We start from the raw sequence: 20,911 nt of genomic DNA on the forward strand, positions 1-20,911 counted from the left end.
TACTAGGTTAAAGAAAGTGTACTGTTTCACTTCCCAAGTTACTGGTTTCAAAGCATGTCAGTCACTAGGGAAGCATCGGGTTGGTTAGTGACAGGAGACGTTTTTAATGGGACAAATACGCTCTCCTAGTGAACTAAGAGCATAAAAATTTGTGAACGCAAGGAATGCAAACAGGGATTTTTTTTCACTTCTGGTATACATTTAAAAAAAAAAAATGTATATGACATAAGCTTATTACAAAATTATTGAAGCGACACCTACTTTGCAAATAGAAGTGCATGAATGGCTATGAAAGGGAACTTGTGAATCATAGCCCCCCCCCCAAAAAAAAACAAACAAAAACAAAACAAAAAAAATCACAAGATTCTTGAAATTATCATCAATGCAACGCCATAAAGGTTTTTAATAAAGTTAGACACAGACTAGAAAAAAGACAAAATGCATGTTGTATTAAAGAAACACCAACACCTAGCAACAGGTACTTTTTTTCATTTTTTACAGCATAAATGTTTCATTGTTTGTATAAAATAGTATCTTGAACAACTATCCAGTACCAAAGCAAATCCTACTTATCAATTTGTTTTTGTTCAAAAAAAAAAAGAGAGCCATCCATATAAAATGGCGATGATACAGAGCATCCTCTATAAAAATCAATAAAAAATGGGCAATGCCATTCTTTGTACATTGGATGGACAGATTGGTCAGCCATCTGCAGAAACCTTTTCTAAGAAACATTACTTAAAGGCATTGCAAAATATGACAATACTTGATATATTTGTCAATCTCTATAGTTAACAACATGTTTACTTATTTTTTAATATACTTATTTTCAGTCAATAACTAAATGTATCTTATAAAAAGCAGAATGTCATCCAGTCCTAGGAATGCAGGTTAAAAAAATAAAATAGGGTGTTCTTTACATTTTCCAATGGCTTTTAAAACTGAATATTGTTAACTTTTTAAATAAGGCAGGCAGAAAGAGAATATAAAACAAGGTTCTCATATATTTTAAGCTGGGAGACATACAGTATGTTTTATTGGAGGCATGCCATTCTCCTTTATATGACAGAAAAAGCACATTTAAAAAACTGACTGGTTGTCAAACTTAAATACCCTAATATCTGTAATGATGGGATAATGCATCGAATTAGGAAAAATAAACATATCTTTAGAGAGAAAAAAAATCAGACTCAATTGCTGCAAGCTATGCTATACTGTATTTTATGTACATAGGAAACTTGGCCAAGACAGGCTAAAAATCTACATGTTGCGCTTGAGTATGTATAAAAGTAATTTTAAATGACAGATCCACAGACTAACAGCTACTCATATGTATACAGTAGGATTCTATTTTAAGTACTTTAATGTGTAATCGTGTATTACTATGATCAATAAAAAATACAAATGACTCCTCTCTGGCCAAGGTCTCCATGCTTACAACTGTTTCCACCAAAGAAAAAAAATGTGAAACCTTTAGATCACTTTGAATTACTTACAAAACAAAAATTCTGAAATTTTACAACCTGCAAATGTTATGTGCAGTGTTGTTTCACACCCTACTTATCTGCATGAGACTTGCTGACATGGTGCATCAGAAATATATACAATCACAAGTTTTTGTATCAAAACCATTCAGCGTTGCAGTATTCTGAAACTGTTCATGACAAAACACCAAGAACTCAGAACAAAGTTGGCTACCACTTTCAGAACTCAACTAGACAGTCTATTGTAAACTAAATATTGTGTCTCTATACTCTAATACCAAATATAGTACATCTAAACCAATACAATATATTACCTATATTAAAGGTTTGATCTATAGCAGCAAAGGCACTGTACATCAGCAGATCCACAGACTTGGTTCTTTTAAGCATTCAACACACAAACTGTCCAAAAGTATTATTTACATTTTACTTGCACACAAATTAGTGTCTGCTGGAAGGATTTTCAAAGCAAGTCCTGTGAAATAGTTGTCAACAATCCACGCCTGGAGGACATTAACAATCATCTTGCTAATTTCCATTGACTCCTGTATCTCTTCAGGGTGATGGGTAGTTGTCTCAGTTCCATAGGCATCAGTACGAGGAGTCACATAAAAACTTCCAACGCAACTCACTTTTACATAATCTTTAGTAACTGGAATGTAATCCAAAAGCATTAAATTCCAAATGAACATTGTTGTAAAAATATTTGGCTTTTGCAAGAGAACAGAACTTCCTTCCCAAGTCTGGAGATAATTCCATCCTTCTGCAAAAACAAAATAGATGGAGAATGGGTTAATAACTAGATTTACTCCTTTGTAACCCAATGAAATGCAAAAGTAAGACAAAAACACAAGGAATGTGGCTTACCAGAACAAACTGTATAAACTACACCAATAACCTTTTTAATCTATTTACTTTATATGAAAGTCTAGTTGTTATCTGTTGATTTTGCCATCTCATTTCTAAGAAAGGAATGTAGTACTAGATTATATAGAGGCTTCAAAACAAACATATCGGAGTAAATCCACAATTTACCACAATGTTAATTTGTGTAATTAACTAAGACTATTAACACACAAAAAAAGAAAGAGTTCTGTAGTTACATTCAGGTTTTTAAACTACTGAAACACTGGAAAAATAATAAGACGTACCTTTAATTTCAACAGACGTGCCTAGCAGCTCCATCCAATTGAATTTAAGTATTGGTTAGAAAATATTCTTAAATAAATAGAATAAACTATTGTACATAGTTAATGTGTTCAGTTCATGGAAAGTAAGCTCAGTTCATTCTAACAGTTAATTCTGCTCTGAAGATTTGGTATCAGATGTGTTTACTGTACATCCATAATATAGTAGTAAAATAAGTTGAAGTCAGTGCAGCAGATGCCTGTTTCTTTGTTTAGTTTTTTTTTTTCTTTTTTCAACAAATCTTTGCTTCACTAGTCAGTCTTAATGATCAACTATAACAAAGTGCTTCGGTAGGAGTCCTCTTTGTATTCAGATTCTCTGTCTAATAAATAACTTCATAGACGGTGGCCTTCTTGTCCCCGGAGCCTGTGACAATGTATTTATCATCCACAGAGATATCGCAGCTAAGCACGGAGGACGATTCCTTGGACTGGGAATGAGAAAAAAAGAAAACGAAAAGAAACAAATATATCTTTTTTTTATTTTAAGTTAAACTCATTTATATATCAGGATTCATCTTTTTCTCCAGCTATTCAAGGAGAACAAACAGAAACACATGTTTTCAGGCTAAATTAATACATCCCTCCACCATAGCAAACTTGTTTTTATGCTGCCAAAAATGAATGATTTCATAGATTATTTTCTCAGTGGTTGCTGGCAATTGGGCTGCATAAAGTTAGTGTGTTGAAAACATTATCTGTCATACTTGGCAGAACTAAAGACTTAAGTGGTTTCAAATGCATTAGAAATTATAAAAAAAAAAGCTGTTATTTTTCTTGGATGGAAACGCGACCACTCTACCAGATAACCTCTATGGAAAAGAGGCATTAACAGATTCACAACCTTTATGAGTTCCACCACACATGGTTAACATTTATTTGTTATATTGAATAACTGCTGAAAATTGCTGTTTCTGAAGTCTAATTTTATGGGGATTAAAATGTCTAGCCAAAATGAGCAAATTAAAACTAAAATATGAATCTAGTTGTACAAAGAAAAAACCTAGAGAGGATGCAGCAACCATTACTTTTGATTTATTTAAAAAGGAACCTTGTCAAGAAACCATCATTTGGGCTCAGTTTGGTGTATTAAAAAATAAATAAATAAATAAATTCAATTATTAAAAAAAAAGGCCACACATACATACACACAGTGCTCCCTCGCTATAAGGCTCTTGATTATAACGCGCCTCAGATATAATGCTCCTACAGCATATGATTCAAGTAAATACAGTACCAGTGTTCAAACTGTAAACAACTCCTCAGTCTAACCGTTTCTGTCTTTCTCTTTTGATACAGTATCTGAACAGAAGAAAAGCTGCCCTGGCACTTTATAACACAGACATCTTATTCAGCATCCGTTTTATAACTAAATATTAGGCCTACTACGTGGTCTTTCCTAATATATTTACTTTTATGCTGCGAGAGGAGCTGCAGCTTTCTCCGGGAGATGAGAAGCTTCAGCCCTGCTCTGGCAGCTGAACCTGGGATGAGCCCATTCCCTCTTCCCCTCACCCGAGCCGCTCTCCTTTTCACACTTGGTTTGCTTGTCTGTCGATTCGAACTCAACTCCCGGCCGCTGTTTAGCCAGGCTATTTATAATTTAAAAACCGTTAATTCAAATTAACTTTTAAATCCCTTTATTCTATACATTATACGCTTTAAAAAAAAAACGAATTAAAAAAAAATTCCACTGGTGCAAAATAACGTGACAGAACCAATATATAGTATTTCAGTCCAGTTTCAAGTTTTAGTTCAATGGGATCTCAGTCTTTCAGAGAGTGTTTCTCATATGAGCAGAGTAAGCTGTCAACAACGTCTCTCAAAGCTGTCCAGGTCATGTACCATTTGAAAATAAGCAACACCCCCCCCCCCCAAAAAAAAAGGCATGCAGCACTCTCCAACTGCAGGTCTCCTTGGGCAGGGGAAGCTTATACAGCACCCTCCAGACAGGAGCTTCATTCTGTTTACTTTTTTGCTGTATAAAACTTTTAACACTACCACCGCCACAGCTAATTTTTGAATGGCTTTTGAAATTCAAATTTAAATATCTCCGCGTATGTGAATTTCTTGTGCATGTCCGTTCTTAAGTATCACTAAATATTTGAATTAAATACCCACACGGTGTCTCAGCTGCAGGATCGTAAAAATGAATAAGTTATAAGCACTTGCTTCTTCAACCACCAGACCCGCAGTTTATGCGGCATATTGAAATCAATACAATACTGCCGACAATTTAGTCTGGGCTTTGTAATAAAATCAAATTCATTGTGAAAGAATGTATTATATTATCCTGTCGAGTGCTGAAAAACTAATGAAAGTCATTCTACACATCATATTATTATTATTATTATTATTATTAGCAGTTGTCACTAAATATACACATTGAATCACAATAGTATGACATAGCTACGCTACTTTTTTCTAGGCTGCCTGTCCTGTGAATCAGCTCTGAAGTTTGTAACTGTCCCCCTGCGCTCCACTTCACTTGATTTTACTACAGTTTTTCATGTTTATGTCTTTGTGCTCGTTTTGGAAAAAAGAAGAAAAGTTTTATTTTCTATTTAAATACGGTGTTTCTGCTCTGAAAAAGTTGTGTGGTGTTCATAAATCAAAATGTTCAGCTGTATCCGATAGTTTGTTTTCATTTTCATATCAAAGCCGTTTTAAAATGGAGCCACTCCTTTTGCGGGTGAGCCTGACGTATGTAGATTGAAATCTTGGCGGTTCTAGTGTTAAACAGAGGCTCAAGAGCTGCAGTGTTGATCCTGCGTTGATCCTAAATCCGATAGTTGTTATTTAATCATGGAGGCCATTTAATATATAACTAGGACCATCTATGGGCGTGGTGAGCCCTTGGGGGACGTTATGTGAATTGAATTTCCTTGTGCGTAGTTCTAGTGGTTTTTTTAAAAAAAAGAGGGGGGCTTCAAGATGCTGCCAGTGGGGTAATCCTGCGTTTATATATATATATATATATATATATATATATATATATATATATATATATATATATAACAAATAGGCTTCTATTTTGTATGTGAGATTAGCCTTGTGTATATTAATCTCACATATCACACAGAGCTCTTTTTCATTTGCCATGTTTGAAACTGTAGCGCAACTTTTGGCGAGGCGGTAAATAAGTGCAAGGTATTTTTGTAATTTCTAGCAAATATGAACATCTGTATTTGTTAGCCGAATACATGTAAAAAAATATTAGTTCAAATATTTGTCCCAGCACTTTATATTTTTATATATATATATATATATTTACAGACACACACACACACACACACACACACACACACTGTGAAAAGTTTGAGTGCACTTGCTGGAAACTAGGTTTTTTTTTATAATTGACAATGTTTTACGTCGTATACATTTTTGTAAATACTTGAAAATGAAAACACGTTACAATATACAAAACAAAACATAAGGAGTATCAAAGCAATGTTCAAGAAAATTGAAAATTGTCTCTAAATCTTGGATTCCTCAAAATAGCCACCCTTTGCCTTAATAACAGCCTCACAAACACGAGGCATTCTCTTAACAAGTTTCAGCAGGAAATCACCCGACCTCTTCTACAGCAATTCCCAGAGATATAGGGCACTTGTGGGTAGCTTTGACTCTTCTGTCATGAGTGCCAGTTTCTTCAAATCGTCTTGGCCACAGCAGTTACAGACACTTGCAAAGTTCTTGCGATTTGTCTTAAAGATTGACCTTCATTTCTTAAATTAATTACAGACTTTTTTCTTTGCTTAACTGAGTGTATTTTGCCATTTTCTGCTCCCTTACATTCAGGAATGACAAACTTGTGCCTATGCTAACTACATTTATAGTAATCATGGACCCTCACCTGTTAACAATAATTGGGGACAAAAGGTTAATTAGGTAACATGCTAGTTAACTCAGAAAACTTGTATACTTAGGCCAGTGTTCTAACACCGTGTTACACACATTTCAGACTTTTAACACACTTGGGCTTCAGACTGAAATCACCTTGCTTTGGGTGACCATTTCATTGAAACTGACAAGATTTACATTTTCATTTAAAAATAAAATTTTTGAATGCAATTCACGTGTGATTATCAGCTTATATAAGTACATGTATCATATAATGAAATATTGAGTGTTTATAGACACGTTTATACAGTTAAAGCATAGATAATCACGAAAAACCTGGTTTCAAGCAGGTGTACTCAAACTTTTCACTGGTATACACACACAAAGAAATAATTTCCATTCTAAACACTATTGGGTAAATTTTCATTCACAGAAAAAAAAAAAAAAAGGGTTGTGCCACTGTGAAACTACGTTCTATTGAAGCAGTGCCCTGTTCACTTAAATGTAAGGACTACTGTAAAGAGAATCTGTTTTTTTAAAGCCCATTTTGATTTATTAGATTAAGTTTGATCTTAAAACCTTTTAGAAAAGGATTTATTTTCAAACCACTGTTTAACATCTAGAGTCCTTATAAACTCTCAAAAAGTCTTAAAAAAAAATAAAAATCAGGGTCCATGGTCTGTCTGCATAAACATATTTGCCAAGTCACATGCTCAAAAGAATGTACTCTGATTGTCCAAAAGGAAAGTAAAAGCCAGGCCTCTCAGCGAAACATGTTTCTGGAAACATATTTGCTTGTGTATGCTGGGTGCTAGTAAATTCTAACACACTCACACATGCAAGAGCTGAGTGAATTTGCTTACGCTAACAACCAAAAAAAGAAAAATCAGAATAGATTATGCCGTTTTATAATTAGCAATAATTAAGAGAAAAGAGACTAAGTTGAAAGATTTATGAGTGCCTCAGGTTTGTTCCTTGAAGGGGACAATGTCCTGAAATCTTATTCAGTCTGCTGATAAAATATTTACCATGACATTATCCATCTGCATGCCCTGAACCCTCATCATTTTGGTCACTAAAATACATGAGCTGGACATCTAAAATTAGACCACCTCAGCTTTTCCGTACCGTATTCCTTCGAAATTAAGACACCCTCGAAATTTAAGATGCAGCCCAAATTTCCCACCCTCAATTTGAGGGAAAAAAAGTCAAACAAATAAAAATGTGTATTTACAAAGAATCAGCCACAACTGTACATATAAGAGTCATTTATACAAAGGAATGAAATTTAATACTACCACATTTAATACTATCAGCTTTTATTGTGACCATACTACACGCTGTAAGTGGTGATTTTAACATCGTCTGTCACTGTATTGGGACCTGATAAGTAATATTCTTAACATTTTTGAGCTTTGAATTTACCTATCCAAGATTCTTGTTACTGTACTATTTTTTTATTTTTTTAATTTATTTTTAAATAAAATTTAGTCGTCTCCAATTTTTTACCCCGGTTTTTCTCCCCAATTTGGTATGCCCACCGTGTAACAATTTTTTTTATTTTTTTTGGTTCCTGGGTAGTAAGTGTTATTTCCTAATTGCTTATGCCTCAAAAGTATAGAAAATGGCTATTATTCCCCACAAACTTTGCTTTTGTGACCAGGACAGTGATATTTTGAAATTTACCTAATTTTCCAGAACATTCCAGATAGATTCAGTGCTGAGTAAACTTGGAGTAACTTCTAGAACTTTCTAGAACTTTCCAGTAATATAAATAGTAGTATAAATACAGGGGCCTTAAGCCCACCAGTTCAGTTTAGTTCCAGCTGCCTAAGTGGATACATATCTGCATTTTTCTGAGATGGCATCAAGAGGCTGCAAGCATCCGGCAGTTTGCGGCCAATTTATCAAGACAAGAGTGAAAAAGTACTCCATGAAAGCATCTGCTAAGATGTGTGAGGCCTACAAGGCATATTTCTGCATGCCTGTCGGGCATCAAGACAAACCCTGGGCACCTCATTTCACCTGCGAGCACTGCAAAAAAAACTCCGGAAGGTAAGATGGACAATTGTTGCTCGGAATTTTATGTTATAAAATGTGTTAACATTTTTAAAATTGTAAAAGTTTTTAATTTTAAAATGTTTTACAATTTTCAATGTTATTGAAAAAATATATCATATATGAAAAATGTTGCGAGAATCTCTCACACATTAGTCATGGGTGAAATAAATGTATTTTTGTAGGATGGTACAGAGGGGAAAAGAGAGCCATGAAGCTCGCTATCCCAAGAATTTGGCGGGAACCCACTGACCACTCAAGCAACTACTACTTCTGCACGGTGGACCCTTCCAAACGTCGGACTGGCAAGAATGCACCTGCTATCACGTATCCGGACCTTCCTTCATCCATCGCCCCGGTGCCACACTGCCATGAGCTCCCCATACCCACTCTTCCAGAGAGAGAACAGCAGTCTTTAGAAGAGAGCAGCAAGTCAGAGAGCGAGGAAGACGTTGTAGATCTAGTTGACAATTTCAGAGGTGGAGCCGAGGAGAGAAACCCATACTACCCCAACCAAAAAGACCTCAACGACTTGATTAGAGATCTTGGTCTCACCAAGTCCAATGCCGAGCTCTTGACGTCTAGGCTCAAGCAGTGGAACTTGTTGGATAAAAGTGTGCAAGTCGCAGATCAGAGGAAGCGTCACCAACCTTTTTCCAGCTTCTTCACCTGTCAAGATGGGCTCTGCTTCTGCCACAATGTGACCAGTCTGTTCGAGGCAATCGGAATCGCCTGTAACCAGAATGAGTGGCGCCTCTTCATTGACAGCTCATCCAGGAGCCTCAAAGTCATGCTGCTCCATAATGGTAACAAGTACCCGTCTCTTCCCCTGGCTCACGGTGCACCTCAAAGAGGATTACAACAGCATCAGGACCTTGCTGGACGCCTTGAAGTATGATGAGTACGGCTGGGAGGTCATAGGAGACTTCAAAATGGTGGCATTCCTGATGGGTCTCCAAGGCGGTTTTACCAAGTTTCCCTGCTATCTTTGCCTTTGGGACAGCAGGGACACCAAGGCGCACTACCACAGGTGGGACTGGCCACAGCGGACCGAGTTCTCTGTGGGGAGGAACAACGTCAAGTGGGAGCCACTGGTGGACCCCCGGAAGGTGCTGATGCCACCACTGCACATCAAATTGGGCCTTATGAAACAATTTGTCAGAGCTCTAGATAAGGAGTCGGCAGCCTTCAAGTACCTTCAAGACTTCTTCCCTAAGCTGTCTGAGGCAAAGGTCAAAGCCGGTGTCTTCGTCAGACCACAGATAAAGAAGATCCTGGAGTGCAATGAATTCCCCAAGAAGCTCACTAGTAAGGAGAAAGCGGCTTGGAACAGCTTTGTCGCAGTGGTTCGGGGCTTCCTGGGCAATCACAAGGCCGAAAACTATGTGGAGCTGGTTGAGACTCTGGTGAAGAACTACGGCACAATGGGCTGTAGGATGTCCCTCAAAGTCCATATCCTTGATGCTCATCTTGATAAATTCAAGGAGAACATGGGAGCGTACTCGGAGGAGCAAGGTGAGCGCTTCCACCAGGATATACTGGACTTTGAACGCCGCTACCAAGGACAGTATAACGAGAACATGATGGGAGACTACATTTGGGGGCTGATTCTGAAAGTGATTTAAAGTATAATTTAAATCTGATTCACAGTATAATCGTAAATCTCGAAAAACTACTCACTTCTAAATCTTTTGTAGTCATTTTTGTATTACTTTAGTATAAATACATGTTAATTTGGATTCATATGTTGTTTTTTTCTGACTGTGAACGAAAAGACACAAATTCGCCCGTTTTCTCATTGGAAATAGGTAAATTTCAAAATATCACTGTCCTGGTCACAAAAGCAAAGTTTGTGGGGAATAATAGCCATTTTAGCCAGAATAATAGGCATAAGCAATTGGAAAATAACACTTACTACCCAGGAACAAAAATTGTGTTACATAATGTTATCTGTATCCTCAGCTCACTGCTCGCAAACCCCCGCTGACTCGGGGAATGGAGGCTGGAGCGCGCATCCTCCGAAACGTGCTCCTGCCAATCTGGCATTCTTCACGTTGCAGATCTACAGCGAGGCCACCAGACCTATAGTGCCAGAGGACAGCACAGATCCAGATGCTCCACTGCAGAACCACAGGTGCCCTATCGGCCACAAGGGTCGCTGCTGCGCGGTGAGCCGTGGATTCCCCTGCCGACCTAAGCCCTCCCTACGCAGGCAGCGCTCGGCCAATTTGTGTGCTGCCTCTAGGAACTCCCGGTTATGGTCGGCTGTGACATAGCCTGGACTCGAATCTGTGATCCCTAGACTATAGGGTACATCCTGCACTACAGGTGGAGCGCCTTTACTGGATGCGCCAGTACTACTACTTTTAATGCTTTGTGACAAAGTTGTTGATCGCGACACTGACTCAAAGTTACACAGTAATCTGACAAGCTGTAGCTTTCCTGACTCACAGCACCCCCTCTGTCATTATCTCTTAACCCCCACGGTTACAAATTAGCTGGTGTCAGCAAGAGATCATAAACAGAACAGACAAAATTGCTTTCTCTGCGGCTTCATTTTCCACAAGTCCTGCCAGAAGAGAAGGTGTCTCTCCATAAATTACTCTCACTTTGACCAACTACTGTAGGAAAATAATTTAACTTGTGTCTGTAGAAATATTAAATGGAATCATTGCAACACACATTCTGCAGCCACCCTTCCCACTTATTCAAATTATGTAACTCCCACCCCCCACCCCCACCCCCCAGTTTGAGGGTTCTACCTGGAATATGCTGGCTCCGTAAGGGGTCCTCCAGGCATTCAGCAGGTTATCTTTCCCAGTGCTCACAAACCATTTACCTGTAAAAACATTAAGAAAAAAAATAACTTTACTTGAATCAAAGAACAGGCATTTTCATTACCTAATTAAGAAACTCAGTATAGCAGATCCAATTGGAAAGGTTTCAGTTATTGGTCTATAGTTGTGTCTCTTGAGCAGAAATTGCAATCCAACATTTTGAAAAATGCATATTAATATTGAAAAGGAGAAAGATGACATCAGGGGAGTTGCAATGCTGAGAAAGAGTTGATATTGAGTCGGCTTCAAATTAATATGGGCATGGACGTTCATTAAATTGTTAAAAGGTACAAGGACAAAGAGCTATGTATAGACTAACACTACAGGTTTAAGTTTTACTAGGACTTGACACTTGTAGGGATCCAGGAACAATGTTGCAGGTATTTTTCCTTGAACGTATTTCAAGGAAATCAATAAACCCTTTAAACCCGGTGCTGAAGAAAAGCTTTCTGTAGCAAGCTTCTGAGACTGCCCTCTTTCTAACACATGCAATTAGTGAAAGAGAGCCTACATTCCTTTCAAATCTGAAAAGTTAACACATTTTTTAAAATAGACTTGAAAATATCCTCACCACAATGGGCAAATTTCAGTGACAGCACACAGCTCTCATGGAGATGTAACTGGTATTTGTCTGGTTTTGTGACATGCAACACCTCCACATTACTGTTCTCCATTCCCACAGCCAGCCATTCTCCTGTAGGGCAGTATCCCAAAGAAAATATCTGCAATGATAAAATCAAGGGTACCATTCAACAATTTGCATGCATTAGTAAATCTACAGTAGCTCAGCTCAGATACAAACTGAGTTTGACACCATTCAATGAGCTTTAATTAATTTAAAGCTTCTTTTAAACTCTAGTAGGACAAAAGCTATGGTATTCTCTGCTACAAGGACAAATGCTACTGTTGATTTAACTTTAGTTACATTAGATAAAGTCATTGAGTTAGTTGACAAATGTAAGTATCTGGGTATTTGGCTGGATTCAATTTCAATGCCCAAACTGAAATTCATAATAGGTTTTCTGTATAGACTCAGATCTTGTTTTTCTGTACTTACAAAAAAAAAAGGCCAACTGCTTGTATATTTCTTATGGTGACACAGTCTATAGATTTGCATCACCCTTAACATTAAGCAAATTGGAGCCCACATACGTGCAGCCTTGAGATCTGTTACAAACTCAAGTTATAGTACTCACCATTGTGTGTTACATGGTTTGGTTGGCTGGACCTCTCTAGCATTGCTAAGGCTGAAACACTGGTATATTCTTTTATACAAGGCTATACATGTATCTCCATATATAAAGGAATACTTTACAGTCACTTGTAGTAACTAAAGTCTTAGATCACACTTATTTATATATTTTACAGTTCCTAAAGTGGGTACTGAGCCTGCGAAGATAATTTGCTTATTTTACTCCTTGGTCTTGGAATGACTTACAGTCTAAACTTAAGTTGCAGTCCCAAATAACTTTAGTACAATTCAAGAGATAGCTGCACGAGTATCTAATTGAGAGTTGTGCTTGTTTTAAGTAGTTGATTACACTTATTGATTGTCATTAATTGATTGTTTATTTTATTGAGTATGACTCGTCTGTGTTTTAAAAGTATTTTATTTCTGTATTTGCATTTTTGTACTGTAATTTTTTTTTTATTACATTGCTGCTATCTTTCTTGGCTAGGTCTCACTTGCAAAGGAAGTTTAAGCTCAATGTGATCTTCTAGTAAAATAAAAGATTTAATAAAATACATTGCTCGATGCAGAACTTTAATAATAAATGAAGAAAACAAAAAAAAAAAAAAAAGATTTGTTAACGATATCATACGTCCTAGGAAAAGTGGGATTGTTCCAGATTCCAGACTTACTTTCTTGTCCCAGACAGAAACAACAAAATTGTTTTGACATTGTATTCACAGTTTATAAAACTGCAGGCAAGTTTGTTTATATATATATATATATATATAGATAATATATATCTATATATTATAATATATATGATATATATATATATATACACACACACACACACACACACACACACACACACACACACACACAGCATGTCCTCAGACTTACAACACAATTGGTTCCTGAAAGTCGCGTTGTAAGTAGGAGCGTCGTAAGTCAAAGCACATTTTCCCATAGGAAAAATGTTATAAATTGGGGTTACGTTCCTAACTCTTCAGCCAGATAATATAGTTTTACAAAAATCACCCGTTATATTGTATGTAAATATTTATTTAACTCTGTACATTCAGCCCGGTGATTATGCGCATATTACTCAGAAACCTACCTGGCTTGTTTAAAAGTACAGGCTAGGGGCTTTCCAGTGACGTTTTCAGTGTGCGTATACAGTATTGCTACCCGGAATTACAAACGTCTGAAGTTAAGCCCCTCATGTGACAGAGTTCACAACGTAGGTTTCGTTATGAATCAATTGCTCTTATCAGACATTGTTAACGGCAAAAAAAAAACACGCTCAGGGCGATCACGACAAGAACTGTGGTTCAGACATAGAGCATGCGCACATGATGCATGGCTCAGGTCTCACTTGTCGTAAATGGCGTATCGATGTTGTATTGTAGGGTAATAATGCAAGAGCCGTAAGTGCCGTGCGTTAAGTCGAGGATCGCCTGCCTGTATGTATGTGTGTGTATATATATATATATATATATATATATATATATATATATATATATATATATATATATATATATATATATATATATATATTTATATAATATATTTCTATTAAAGGTATAAACCTCAACGGGCTGTGTGGTTCCCATGACATATAACACCCCCAAGTGGTTTATACTGCTTATAACACAGCTACCTGTCATTAATGGGCAGAAAAATAACTAACACATTTAAAAATTAAGACAAAACCAGAAACTTATTGTGTATACATCCGCAGTGTAATATAGTCCCAAATTTAATTTAATTCATTGTTCACTTATTAAAAATAAATTGCACATGTTCGACTATTGTGAATTTCTGCTTCAAAAGTGTCATCTCACTAAAAACTAGAGGACTGAGTACAAGTTGTGATGATAGGAGTTTCAAATGACACTAAGCAAGTAAGGCGTGCAGCTGCGATGGAGACTGAAGTCGGATCTTGAGGTGAGTTTGTAAACTCGTTATGCGGGGCACGTATATTCTAGTACGTTTTCATACTTTTGGATCTCAAAAGATGTTTATGTTAGTTGTCGGAGACATCGCGTCCTAGTCGTGCCAGATTAAATTGACGATCGGACCAGACTTTACGGTGTCTGACCTGACATTTTCTAAGAGTTTTCCTGACTGACATGAATACATTACTGCTGGTTTTAAACTTGCTGTCAGCAGAGATGTTAAAACCTCTACTGTTAAAATATGTATTTAGTCCAGCTTAGCATTATAAAACTGGAGACTGAATACTGGTCCCCAGTTGAACTTCTTGCACTGGCATACAATTCCCTTAATGTTGTAAAAAAAAAAAAAAAAAAAAAAAAAAAATGGACTCTTCTCCATAAAATGAATGTCCATTTGTTTTCATTTAAGTACATTAACCAGCATTTGTTTTCATTTAAGTACATTAACCAGCAGTGTAGTTTTTTGTGTGCTTTTTTCTATCTTTGTTTTCTACTATTTCATTTAGCTTTTCCTCATCTACTGTTGTGTCTGTTCTTGCTGGTGTATTTTTTTTCAGATGGACTGCGGTCTTCACTCAGAAAGTTGGTGGTGTAGCAGTTATGTGGATTTTCATCCCCAAATATATTAAAGGAAATAGGTGAAATGTCACTAATTTCTGGCAGTGGTTTTGTAACTAATAACAAACAAAATGGCAGTTTGTCATGGGATTCAGAATGTAGTGGTGCGTAGTGATTTATTCAGTGTGAAGCAGCTCAGTAACCAATTATATATATATATATATATATATAATATATATATATATATATATATATATATATATATATATATATATATATATATATAATAATATTCATGTGATGCTGTATAACCAATCGGAGGTTGTTATTTTTCCAAGCCATGTTATAAATATAAATTACACACACACATATATATATACACACACATATATATAGATACACACACACACTCACGTTTTAGGCATTTCGGAAACAAATGTCTCTTCTCTTCCATCACAATTTTAATTCCCAAACGACTCGCTCCAAATTATACATAAAGTTTACAAACGATAGAAGCCATTTGGCCCATCTTGCTTGTTTGGTTGTTAGTAGCTTACCGATTCCAGAATCTCAAACAGAATTAGAATTTTGAATGCTTGAATCAGATCGCCATGTACAGTAGTCTTTGTTGTTCAAGACTGAATAGATTCAATTATTTTAGCCTGTCTGCACATGACATGCCTTTGAAACCCAGAATAATTCTGGTCGCTCTTCTTTGCACTCTCTCTTGAGTAGCAATATCTGTGGTAGTGGCTGAGCCTTGATTTTAATATTTTTGAATAAACCTCCCAATTTAAAAATGTAATTTGTAGATCTATTGAAGAGATCTGCAAAGGTGCATTTGTGTGCTGTGTGGCTATAGTAACAACATCTTTGTATCTATAGCCACACATACAGCAGTGAAAAGGTAATCATGACAAATACATTCATAGTATAGAATTCCCAAAGTTTTGGTATATGGAAACTGAATGAACAGCTCAGGTTACTAGGTACATGTACCTGGGAAGTGAAGTCATGTTGCTGTAGCTGCCTTCCTTCTCGGAGGTCCCAGGACCTGACTGTGTTGTCCAAGCCTCCCGTCCACAGCTTGGTGCCATCATTGGAAATATCAATACAGCTGGCTCCATCCGTGTGGCCCTGGAATTGCCTGATCACAATGAAACAAAACAATTTCAGGAAGTTTAAACTACAAAAAACGTACAAATCTCCTTTGATTAAAAAGATCAAAGATCAGCACGGTTCTCCTTGCATTTCATTATTCTTTAATGGAGTTGAATGTCAAAATGAACCAGTTTATTTCACTGTATCAAGACAATATTGATACACCGTATTTATTTTTGTTAGTATTAAATAGGTCAGTCAATAAATATATTTTCTTTCAGGACAATAGAGGCCCGTTAAGAATTAAAAGGTGCTTTCCAGTTCGATGGGCCATTAAGGACAAAATGTTTCCTAAGATGTGTCAGCGCAGTTAAATATGTGCGCATGCAGACAATAAAGCAGATCTGTTAAAACTGTTTAAGCCAAGTGTTAAAAGAATAATGACAGCTGGGAAGACCTACTAGGACAATGCAGAATTGTCAATGATTCTTGAGCATCAATTTGCATACCAAGTCACTGGCTACTTTAGCTTACAAAAAAAAAGAGTCTTGTCAAAAAAATGTAGATGGTCAAGAGAGGCTGAAGAGGTCAGCCAACTTGATTTAGTCACATTTGGCCAGCATTACACCATTCTTTGTGGTGTAGAGGGTCTTACCTGACTAGTGTCTGGTTGTGCAGGTCCCAGACTGCGATGTTGCCGTCACTGCAGCAGGAGAAGCACACCTTGGAGTCAGGACTGATGGCCAGAGCGTAGCAGGCAGGCGCCGAGGACGTCAACTCGGCCTTAATGCGCGGGGTGGGAGCCGCCAGGTCCCAGATGGATAACGTGCTGGCCTCCCCGCCGACAATCAGGGTGCGCCCGTCGGGGAGCAATCTGCAGGAACGGATGTAATTATCTCTGTTCTGTGGAGACAGGAGCCATCAACAGATTACTCATGAGGAAAGAAAAACAATATTAACATAAGTGCATGAATCCACAAAAGTATTGTTTTCCCTCTTTGTCAATGAGGCATTTGTAATGACTACAACAGAGTGGATTAATGCCAGAAAAAAATGACACAGCATTAGGGAAGTGTTTAAACATTATCAACATTCTCTGCACAGCACAGCATTTAATCTTAATTATCATCAGAAAGCAGAGGCCTACACAAAACTCAATGTAAACATAGCGAGACACATTCCACATGGGTTCCTCACTGTTGACATGAAAGACATGTGAGGTGAATGTTAAAATGAACTTGCTTAGATTTCATGAAAATCGAAATATCACTGCATCATGGGAATGTTAATGAAGCCAATGTAATAAAGTTTAAGGATGTTTTCAGAAAATAAGTAGGCTATTGCTAGACAGGGAAAAATAAAATAAATTCTGCTATTGACGATTTGGAATAAAGAATCTAGTCCAGTGTGTACTGTGGAACATTTACTTTGGGGCACAGTTCATTCTTGTCCTAACAGCTTTGAACTTCTGAAACCCATACATTCTTATTGATAAACAGAAGAAAAGGAGAAAAGGCCTTTTGGCCCATAAAGGCTAATCCCGTGTGAGCATACCATGCTTTCCTACCAGGGGGGTGGGCCTAATTTAAAAGCACAGAATCTAGTATTTTTTTTTTTTAAATGTTCCCATGGTTTTAGATCTTACCACTGTACGTCACCTAGTAAGGTATTCCATGCATTTATAACTGTGTAAGAAAAGTGCTTCCTACCTTCCACTCTAAACTTACTTTTACTTGGCTTCCATTTATATCCTCTTGTGCTAACTTTGAAGCAGTGTCTTGGGTTGACTATCTATTACATTTATGATTTTATAGACTTCAAATCAAGTTCCCTATTCCCCTTCTTTTATTAAGGCTGAAGAGACGTAATTATTTTAACCTGTCTTCATAGCTCATGCCGTTAAGTCCTGGGATCAGCCTAGTTGCCCTCTGTATCTTCAAGTGCATAGGATGTATTTTTTTGTAGTGAGGTGACCAAAACTGCACACAGTATTCTAGGTCCGGGGTCAAACTAGGGCATTGTATAATGTTAGGATGACCTCTCTAGACTTGTATTCAGCATTTTTTGCAATATAACCTAACATTCTATTTGCCTTTTTAATTGCCTCACCACACTGGTCGAGATACTTTTAAGGATGACTCCACTATGACCCCAAGATCCTTTTCAGAGTCCTCATCCCCTATTTCTATCTTGTTTATTTTATAATTATAACCCATATTATTACGCCCAATATGCAAAACTTTACATTTTTAACATTCAAATGTATTTGCCACAAGTTTTGCCCAATTACAGAGAAGGTCCAAATCCCTCTGAATTAGCTGGGCTGCAGATTCAGAGTCAACTCCTCCCCCAAGCTTTTAGCTCAAGTAATTAGAGTTAAAGACTGACTAAAGGTTGGGTGGAGTCCAAAATCAACCAACTTTTGACTTCTTGATCCGATCAGGCTGAAACATACTTTGTGTTTTTTTGCCTTGAACAACCTGAGCACCGAGTTTGGTGTAAATCAGAGAGGGTAGGGTGTTACCTGTTGGGTGATCTGTCACAGAATGACTGAATTAATTTTCATTTAATTGATTGGCACCCTGGTACTATATACAATAAACATAAATGGTACATTTTATAAGCTATGTGCCCTTGGCAAGCATCTTTTTATGTTCATATTATGAACATAACATTTTTTGTCATTCACGTTCGTCTATTTAAATACTTTACTAATCATGTGCTGAGAAACAACAGCACAACAATGAAAGTCACGGAAATCTCCAATTCTCTCCTCTGTGACCATTGCGAATGCACAACACCCTATCCTCTTATCTTGTATCTGAAATTCTATAACCTGCTCTACTTTCCACAACCCAGGAACACTGCATACAAAAAGTGAGGCAAAGTTCTGGTTAATGTAAACTGGAATCTAAAAACATCAGTATGGCACTTAACAAGCTCTTACCAGACAGTCCAGCTGAGACACTGGGCTCTTGTTGCCAGGGTGACTGATGTCCCAGACCTTCACACAGCCCTTGCCACCAGTATACACGTGTCTAGTGGGATTACTGATGGTAACTGCGCACACCACCTCTCCGTGACTCAAAGTGTTGATCTGACGGGCATGCCGAGGGATCCCCGGACCAATCAGAGCATCAGGAGGGAAGGGCACAGGTTGCATCTGTCCGTCAGCACTCACATGAAATGAGTATGCTCTATTGACAAAAGACGAAAGTGATACTTGCCTTATGGTACAATATAACAGAGCCAAATCCATCCATCTATATAGACACACACACACAGCCTATTGAAAGTCTACACCCCCTTTCAAAATGTTCACCTTTTGTTGCCTTATAGCCTAGAATTAAAATGCATTAAAATAGTTTTTTTCCCCCCATTTATCTTCACATACTACCCCACAACTTAAGTGAAAAAAATATTCTAGAAATTTGTAAAAAATTTTATTAAAAATAAAAACCAAAACAGCTTGGTTGGATACGTGTCCACCCCGCTTGTAAAGCAATCCTAAATTAGCTCAGGTGTAACCAATCACCTATATAATAACATATAATTTTGTTCTCAATAAAAACTTTTTTTCCCCCCTTAAGTGTGTAGATAAGTGGGGAAAAAAAAAAAATTCTAGGGGACTGAGGCACTGACAACAAGATATGAAAAAGTTAATATATTGCACACATATACAGTGGTTTGCAGAAGTATTCAACCCCCTGCAACGTTTTCACATGTTGTTGGCACCTGAGCGTATTCCACTATGCTTTCAAATTAGACTTTACATGTAGAATCTACACAAACTACTCCATTGATAGTTACAAAATGCATCTAGAATGTAAATAAGTAAGATTTACAGAGAAAAACAGATTAATCTCAGTTGCACAAGTATTCAAACCCTTTGCTACTGCTACTACCTAAATCAGCTCACGTGATTTCTTTGAAAGGTCACAAAATTAGTGAAATGTTTCAGCCTGTGTGTACTCAAAGTGTTTTAACTTGTACATAATTTCCCTCAGGTATATAAAGACTTTCCAACTGCAACTCACATAGTGATGCAACAAAGCAACCATGAAGACCACGGAGCTTTCAAAATAAGTCAGGGATAAAGTGGTAGAGAGACACAGAGCAGAAGAAGGGTACAAGAACATTTCAAAAGGCGCTGATTATCCCTCTCAGCACAGTGAAGTCCATCACTAAGAAGTGGAAGATGCATCAAAAAACCCAGATACTACCCAGATCAGGTCGCCCCTCCCAAACAGAGCAGCCAAGCAAGCTGGTTTGGGATGTCAATCTGAAGCCAACTGACCTTGCAAGATCTGCAAAGTTCTGCATCTGAGATGGGAGTCAGTGTTCACACATCAACAATAAGCCAGTCCCTACACAAAGCTGGCCTGTATGGACGGATGGCAAGAAAGAAGCCATTACTCAAAAAGCCTCACCTTAAAGCATGTATGCAGTTAATGAACATGCATGTAGATGATACTGCAGATATGTGGAAAAAGATTTTGTGGTCACACGAGACAAAAATTGAACTTTTTGGTCTAAATTCCAAATGTTACGTCTGGTGCAAGCCCAACACTGCACATCACCCAGTCAACACTAGCCCAACTGTCAAGCATGGTGGTGGCAGCATCAGGTTATGAGGATGCTTCTCTTCAGCAGGGACTGGAAAACTTGTCAGGATAGAGGGGAGAATAGATGGTGCAAAGTACAGGCAAAT

General features: G+C 37.4%; 1 protein-coding gene across 2 annotated transcripts in view; it reads right to left on the minus strand.

Moving 5' to 3' along the window:
- Positions 1-430: 430 nt before the first annotated feature.
- LOC121318796 (transducin-like enhancer protein 4) overlaps positions 431-20,911 on the minus strand; it is an 86,151-nt gene continuing 65,670 nt past the window's right edge. For both annotated transcript variants that reach the window (XM_041255871.1, XM_041255862.1), the window contains exons 15-21: positions 19,148-19,397; positions 16,856-17,103; positions 16,099-16,246; positions 11,981-12,131; positions 11,335-11,411; positions 2,636-3,102; positions 431-2,247 (exon numbers count right to left, since the gene is read on the minus strand). In XM_041255871.1, coding sequence (XP_041111805.1) covers positions 2,995-3,102; positions 11,335-11,411; positions 11,981-12,131; positions 16,099-16,246; positions 16,856-17,103; positions 19,148-19,397 — 982 coding nt within the window. In that variant the 3' untranslated portion in view covers positions 431-2,247; positions 2,636-2,994. The remainder of the gene's footprint in view (positions 2,248-2,635; positions 3,103-11,334; positions 11,412-11,980; positions 12,132-16,098; positions 16,247-16,855; positions 17,104-19,147; positions 19,398-20,911) is intronic.

This window comes from Polyodon spathula, chromosome 1 (genome assembly GCF_017654505.1).
Source record: "Polyodon spathula isolate WHYD16114869_AA chromosome 1, ASM1765450v1, whole genome shotgun sequence".
Classification (NCBI taxonomy): domain Eukaryota; kingdom Metazoa; phylum Chordata; class Actinopteri; order Acipenseriformes; family Polyodontidae; genus Polyodon; species Polyodon spathula.